This window comes from Equus quagga, chromosome 11, assembly GCF_021613505.1.
Source record: "Equus quagga isolate Etosha38 chromosome 11, UCLA_HA_Equagga_1.0, whole genome shotgun sequence".
Taxonomy (NCBI): Eukaryota; Metazoa; Chordata; class Mammalia; order Perissodactyla; family Equidae; genus Equus; species Equus quagga.
In genome coordinates this window covers 96,506,204-96,513,513 of record NC_060277.1, presented here as the reverse complement: position 1 = coordinate 96,513,513, position 7,310 = coordinate 96,506,204, and the positions used below count along the sequence as shown (strand labels likewise).

Genomic DNA, 7,310 nt, shown 5'->3' with positions numbered 1-7,310 from the left:
CTTTACGACTCCCTCCTGGGAAGGCTGGAGTCACAGGGGGACGACCCTCTGTCAGCAGAAGCATTTCAGAGATTAGACCAAGTCCCTACCGCATCCCTTCCATCCCCCTCCTCCCTCCTGGGCGGGTTGATTGTGGAGGTTAAGAAACACTGGCAGCATCACAGCATGATTAGTTGTTTATTTCATTAAATGATTAACGAGGCTACATTGTTTCCCAAATGAGTGTCTAATTTGTGGGGGGAAACAGCTGCAGAGGAGGAAGCTGGGTCTGACTCCTGCATCTGGGGTGGGGGTGGGGGTAAGTTCTCCTCCCTCCAGCCCTCTGGGGCCTTTCAGGATCCAGGAACCGCCCCCTTCCCGCCTCCCACTTACTGGGCTCCTCAGCCCAGGGGCACAGCCCTCTCCCAGAAATAAAATATCTGGCAACCCAGACCTGCAGAGGAGACCAAAATCTGTTCCTGGTCGTATTGGAGATGTATTAAACTTTGGGGTTCCTCCAGCTGATTTATCTTCCTAATTATGTTTGCTTTAGGCAGATATTGAAATGCGTTTGCATTCCCTGAGCGCAGCAGGAGAGGGAGGTTGGGAAAAGAGAGGGAGCACAAACGCTGAGCTTTGACGGCTACAGGCTTGAGCCTGCTTTGTACCAAAGTCCAGGGTGAAGTAGAGAAGCCACGTGGCCAAAAATCCCAAGTCAATGGTATGACAGGTCCCTGTGGGGGACGGGTCAGTCTTCTGAGACCAGACTGAGAGCCACCTAGCTGGGCCCCAGCCTTCTCCAGTACCCTCAATCCAGGACTCAGGGTCCTTGAGGAGGGTCTCAGACGCCCCTAACCAGGTCTCAGTTTGAGGGGGTAGGGTGTCCAGGGCCCTTGAAGCTGTCCCAGAATCCTTGAGGGGACTGGTTGAGATGGACCAGGACAGGGTCCTGTAGGAATGGGAGGAAAGGGGTGTCTGATGAGCCAGAAGTGGGTGGGATTTCCTTTTCTCTCAAGACTGGGCCCTGGCATAGGGAAAGGAGAGGCTATTTTGAATGACACATCTCAGAGCTGAATCCCCTAGCTTCATCCAGATAACCATCTATCCAAAAACCAAATCTGGTCACTTCATTCTCTGCTTGGAATCCCTGGTGCCTCCTTACATCCTCAGAATGAAGTCCTGGTTCCTTTGTGGGCCCTGCAGTGACCCTGATGTACGTTCCCAGCCTTGTCTTCTGCCCTCCCCGCCATGGCAGCCCCAACAGTGCCATGCTTTTTCTCATCTCCACGTGTTTGCACATGCTGCACCCTCTGCTCAGAGTGCCTTTCCTACCCCTTCCCTGCCTGGCAAACTCCTCTTCAACCCTCAGGACTGGCTCAGACTGGCTCCCTCAGGCAAAGCACAGTCACACCTGGGACACCTCTCTTCCCTGCTGGGCTTGCCTCCAGAGCACAGAGGCTGGTCCTTTCAGAATCCCAAGCTAGTGTCTGGCATACAGTTGGTGCTCAGTACATATTTACTGAATGAATGAAGGAGGGATGGGCTGTGAATTAGGGGGATCCCAGCAGATGGGAGGGTAATAAGGTCCGTGTTCTCTCCCAGCGTGTCTGGAAGAACTGGCTGGGGCTGGGGGAGGGGAGGGGAGGGCTAGGGATGGTTCCTGGGGGAGAATGTCACTGAAAAGAGGCCAGTGGGACCAGAGCCAGAGAGGGAATACGGGACAATGTGAAACCAGACTCCTGAGAAAACAGACCAGCACTGTCTTTCCTGACAACAAGCGCTCCAGCCAGCCCCTCCACCGGCTTTCCTTCTCCAGGGGGTTGGGGGTGGGGGTGTGACCCTAAGCTCACCGCTGATGCTCCTTCCAAAATCATCAAGGAGCTCAGGATGGAAAGAGGGCAAGAGCCCCTGCCCTCACCTCCGAGGAGACCCCAGAATCAAACTACTGTCCTGTTGGGAAACTTCACCCTGCAGAGGGTTTACTTCTGTGCTGTGGAGGCTTTTGATGCCCTCCCTACCCCGACAATTCCCAAGCCACCATCAGATTGATTCCAAGCTGGGGGTGGAGATGGTGAACCAGGGGCCTGGACCACTTCAGCAGGTCCCCTCCCACACTAGCAGGGGGCCCCAGCTGGGCTGAGTAATGAATTGCACATCAGTCCACTTTAAAACCCCCTAATGGCCTTAGGATTGTCTGGCTCATTAACTGAGATGAATATTCCCAAGATATCTCACTCTCCCACCTCTGGCTCCTAAATGGACACCACTGATCCAGCCCATGGCTTTTTCCTCTGCTCCATCAGTAGGCATAGACAGGAAAGGCCTCCCTGAAATGTAACTTTCCTCCTGCTGCCAGAAATTGGTAGATTGGTTTTTTAGAAAGCAATAAAACTAAAGCCACAGTCGTTTTCCATGGACATGGGCTTTATTTGGGGACTCTTGGGGAAAGGGAGGGAGGGAGCTAGGACTGGTGGGTAAATGGGGGGAGGGGCTTCTTAACTTGCTTTTTAATTTGGTGCCGGTTGCCTGGAGGTTAGAATGAGTGAGAACAGCTGTAGAAGTGAAAGGAGAGGAAAAGGGAAGGTCATCGAATGGATACTTTACTTAGGGAAGGAAGCCAGGACCAGGATATGGGGACTGGGGGTGGGGAGGGAAGCCACCCTTCATCTACTGAGACTCAGCCAAGGTCACTGCTTGATGCTAGCTTCTCCAACCCCACTGCCCCATCCCAGCTCCCGGCCCAGATGCCTGCCCTTAGCTCCCTCTACTTCCTGTGGAGAGGAGGGGGATGAGGATGTGGGGAATGGTGGCAGTCTTCTGCCTCCAGCTCCCCTGCCCAGGAGAATCGCTCACTCCGCATGCCCTGAAGTCCCAGCCAGAGTCAGGAGGTCAGGAAGCCCAGATGCAGGCAGGGGACAACTGTGCCCTTCACCACCCTTCTCACATTCTGCTTCATTCTGGCCCCTCACATGAGGTTGCAGCTCTTGGCTCGATCCTTGTGTATCTCGCCCTCGGTCCCATTCCCGTTCCCGTTCCCCAGGTCCGGCCGTCCTGCCAGCTGAGTGGATCGCTGCAGTCCCCGGCGTGAGTCAGTACGGCGTAGCTGCCTTTGGCCACGGCCAAGGGAGGCCACTGTGGCCACATGGAAGACATCCCTGACGCTGCGCTCAGAGGACCGGGAGGAGCACTCCACGTAGGACACAGCCCCCACTTGCTTGGCCAGTACAGTGCCCTGGAAGGATGGAGTGCATGGAGGAAGTTGTGGGGCTTAGCCTGCAGCTCAGCAAGAAGTATGGAGGCTGAGGCCCGGGAGGGGTCAAGAGATCAGGCCAGAGGTCACAGGCCAAGGCAAGGGATGAGCCAAGTAGGGTGTTTCCAAATCAGAGATCTAGAGGGACAGAGGTAAGAGGTCTAGGCTGAGACTAGGTCAAAGGTTAAGGGTCCCACCTGCTCATGTGTAACAGGGATAAGCCTCTGCTTGGACAGCTCCCTCAGTGTGGCCAGGTCGGTCCGCATGTCCAGTTTACAGCCAACCAGCACAACCTTGGCATTGGGGCAAAACTCCTGAGTCTCCCCTTGCCACTATTTGGGGAAAGAAAACAGAGTTATGGAGGGGTAGAAGGAGGCACAGGGTGAACTCTTGCTCCACATCAGGAGGACGCTCTTCCTCACAGCATGCAGAAACCATGCACCCCTCTGCACTCTCTCATGTGAGCAAGGAGGTGGGAATGGTGGGCTTGGGCTGAAAACAGGATGGGGTGTGGAAGAAGGGGAGGGAGGGAGGGGTAGGGTGAGGCTGTAGGATTGGGGGTCTTGCTTCTACCTCGGGGGCTATGAAGGGTCTGCCAGCCTGGAATCTTTCCATTCCCACCCCCTTTCCCAAATTTCTTCTGGGAATAGACCAATCCACCTCCCAGCACCCCCCACCCCTGCCTCCCTCCCCTCCCCCCGAGGGAACCGCCTGGGAACTGGGGCTGCCTTAGCAGACTTCTGTCCATTCACCATGGGCTTTTCTCATGGAAATAGAGGCCTTGAGAGAAGACTACAGGACCTTCCTTAGCTCCAGGAGCAGCATTCCCGTCCCCTCTATCTGGGGCTCCCACACCCAAGGAGGTGGGGAAAGTGGATAAGGAGTCCCTTGAGTGCTTCTCCCTGTTCTCCTCCATCTCCCCCAGATGCAGTATCCAGCTCTGAGGACCGATTTCCAGGAAGCAGGGGTGGCGGGGAAGGATGAGAGCTTCACGCACTCTCCAGCTGATGGCCGTGCCCCAGCTGTCACTCTGCCCTCCTGGCCCATGTTGGGCCAGGACCATGGTTTCCAGGTCCCCTCAGTCTAGCTGTCCTGCTTCCCCAGGCTCCCACCTTCTTGAGGACACTGTCCAGTGTTTCTGGTCGGCTAATGTCGAAGCAGATGAGCACAGCATCTGAATCAGGATAGGCCAGAGGCCGGACATTATCATAGTAAGAGGAACCTGAGAGAAGACAGGGAGGGAGGGGACAGACAAGGGTCCTGAGCGGGTGGGAGGCCTGGAAGGGAGTGGGAGACCTTAGCAATCCTGGTCAAGGGATGTTAGGAGCAGAGAATGGAAAAGAACAGTTATTAATACCCATCGAGAAGTCTGTGTTTCTCCAAGGAGGGGAGCCGCCAGAGGCGAGGTTAAACAGCAGAAAACAGCTCTCCACTTCCCTAGAGGTTTCTCTAAAAGTAATCATTCTTAATTTTTTTGAGTCTTTGAGAAGCTCATGAAATCTCCCAACATTCTCACAAAATTTTGCATGTGTTTTCCGGGCTTTGACAGACATCTTCTAAAGCCCTTCAGGGGAGCCAGTAAAAATAAAAACCCTCCTCCTTTTTTGGAGGAGGGGGAGGGGCAGAGCTCTCCCACCCTCTTGGGACTTGATCTCAGATTTCTATAGTTCAGTCTAGAGAAGCAGTTGCCCACCCCCCAAAGAAATTCTAAATGTCTTTCCTAAACCCAGTCCTATCTCCTAAGAAGCACGTTCCAAAACAAAAGCCATTCCCTCCCAACTTTCCCAGGTGGGTGGAATCCAACTGAGGGGATCGGATACTGGGCTTTCTCCTTCAGGACACGGTTTCTATGTGTCTCACAAGCTCTACCTCAGTTTCCCTGGCTTTAGCCGAAAATTGATTTTTTTTCTTCTTGGAATTGGATGGATGGGCTGAGCTGACCTGGTGCCTAAGGGTCTAGCCAACGGAGGGGTCAGGGTGGGGGCCTTGGAAGTCAGGGTGACCCCGAGGGACTTGACTACCTGAAGTGTCCCACATGTTGAGCTCAATGCGGCGCTTGTCGATCTCAAAGCTCGCGGTGTAGTTCTCAAACACCGTGGGGACATAACTCTGCAGACACGGATGGGTCAAGATGAGAGCCTCCAGTCCTCACCCCAGACAAATGCCCTCCTCACTCCCACGCCCCGTCCAGCCCAGACCCTGGACACAAGTTGGTCCGGCGTTGGGCAAAGGGGAGATACCGAGAGCGGCTGCTTCAGCGGAATCTCTGCTAGGCTCCCAGACCCCCTCCCGATCCCTTCAGCCCCTAGTTAGTCCCCTCTCCGATGCCCAGGACCCCCGACATTCCCCTAGCGCCCCCTCTGGGATAATCTGGTTCCCCCAAACCCCATTCATCTCACCCTGCTCCCCAACTCCTCCCACCCCAATCCTCTGCAGTCCCTCCAGAGCCCCCAAAGCCTCCCCCGGCCCTCCGAGCCCCTCTCTCTCTTCTCTGGTTACCCTAGCACCCATTTCCGTCCGTCCTCTGGTCCCCAGTCAGCCACCCCCGCTGCCTCGGCGCCCCCCTCTCAAGAAGCGGGTCCCTCACCCCTGGGTAGGCGTCCTTGGCGAACACCTGCAGCAGCGCTGTCTTGCCGCACTCCGCGTCCCCCACCACCACGATCTTGCAGCGGCCGCTCTGCCCCTCCATAGTCCCGGCTACGCGCCGGCCCCCCGCGCAGCCCCCCTCCGGGGCCCCGCTGCCGCCTCCCCCGCCGCTGCAGCTGCAGCCTCCCGGGCCGCCGACACCGGCATCTCGCGGGCCCGCGCCGAGCCCCCGCCGGGGGCCGCGGCCCCCCCTCCGCCCCGCCCCCAGCCCGGCGGCCGCGCCCCCGGCCCCGCCTCCTGCCCGCGCAGCCGGGGGGCGGGGCCCAGAAGGGCTGGGCGGGGCCCAGGGAAACTGAGGCCCCAGAGTGCCTTCTGGCGCGCTGGTGTGAGCTTAGGAGATCCCGCTGGTTTGGGGATGGCTGAGCCGGGCTGATTTGACTGATTTGACATCTCTGGGGATGAGGACGGGGCAGAGTTCGGGCGAAGTTCTGAGGGTTAGGGTGGAAACCCCACACGCGCGAGGCTCGGCCTTCTGCGTGCCCACTCGTGCACGCCGGTGTGCTAGTGCGGACACGCGCGGGGGCAGCCATCCACTTTCTGAACAGGAGGGGGCGCGAGATTGTGGAGAAAGAAGGGAGAGCTTTTGGTTTGGTCTCCCTCCTTCAGTCTCACGTCCCGGCAGGGAGTCTTGGGGATATGAGGGTATGGACTCCAGCACACCCACCGGGACACGGTGACATCATGGCTTTCCGTCCCCATGGCAACAGACGGCCTAGTCTGGGGCTGTAGTGATTTAACGGCGAGCCTGGACTAGCAGGGAAGCGTGGATTGAGTTTCTCCAGTTAAACGCAGGGTGGAACGTTTTGGGGGAGCTGCGTCCTCTGGTGGATTCTTCGGGGAGACAGAGAAGGGGAGGAAGTAGAGGAAGATAGAACTGCCCAAAGTGACAGCGCAGCTGGAGCCAGAGACAAGCTCTAAAGTCACTTCAGGCTTGATCTGGAGTCTAACAATAATCAAACCACTGTTTTGCATTTGTATGGCATCTTTTACCTTTTAAAGACTTTACTTTTCCTTTTTCTCCCAACCCTCCCCCCACCCCGAACACAGACGTGTATTTTCAGTTGTGGGTCCTTCTAGTTGTGGCATGTGGGACGCCGCCTCCGCATGGCCTGACGAGCGGTGCCATGTCCTGGTGCCATGTCCGCGCCCAGGATTCGAACTGGCGAAACCCTGGGTCGCCGAAGCAGAGCGCGCGAACTTAACCACTCGGCCGCGCGGCGGCCCCCGGCCCCTATCTTTTACCTTTTAAAAGGGCTTCTTTAAATCGAGGATACTTGATTTAATTTTATCTTTACCCTGTAAAGATAACGAGAGCAAGCAACATCATCACCACTTTACAGACGGGATAATTGAGGTACGGAGCTTTAACAGAGTCAGATGGAAAGTTTTAAAGACTCGATCTCCCTGCTCCAAGTTTGCCACTGCAAGACCATCA

The 7,310-nt window shown here is 56.4% G+C and overlaps 1 protein-coding gene across 1 annotated transcript; it reads right to left on the bottom strand.

The window, feature by feature from the left end:
- Positions 1-201: 201 nt before the first annotated feature.
- Positions 202-6,040, bottom strand: RND2 (Rho family GTPase 2). The gene is made up of 6 exons (XM_046675675.1): positions 5,817-6,040; positions 5,251-5,338; positions 4,342-4,451; positions 3,427-3,561; positions 2,949-3,211; positions 202-2,531 (listed from the first exon to the last, which is right to left on the bottom strand). The coding sequence occupies exons 1-6, from the start codon at positions 5,916-5,918 to the stop codon at positions 2,513-2,515; spliced, it is 717 nt and encodes a 238-aa protein (XP_046531631.1). The 5' UTR covers positions 5,919-6,040; the 3' UTR covers positions 202-2,512.
- Positions 6,041-7,310: the final 1,270 nt, after the last annotated feature.

Bases quoted from the DNA above. Each gene is read 5' to 3' on its own strand.
- RND2 (XM_046675675.1), bottom strand. From the start codon at position 5,918: ATGGAGGGGCAGAGCGGCCGCTGCAAGATCGTGGTGGTGGGGGACGCG. The intron at 4,452-5,250 runs GTAGTCAAGTCC...GTCTTCTCTCAG, and splicing joins CAACATGTGGGACACTTCAG to GTTCCTCTTACTATGATAAT. The intron at 3,562-4,341 runs GTGGGAGCCTGG...TTCCCCAAATAG, and splicing joins TGGACAGTGTCCTCAAGAAG to TGGCAAGGGGAGACTCAGGA.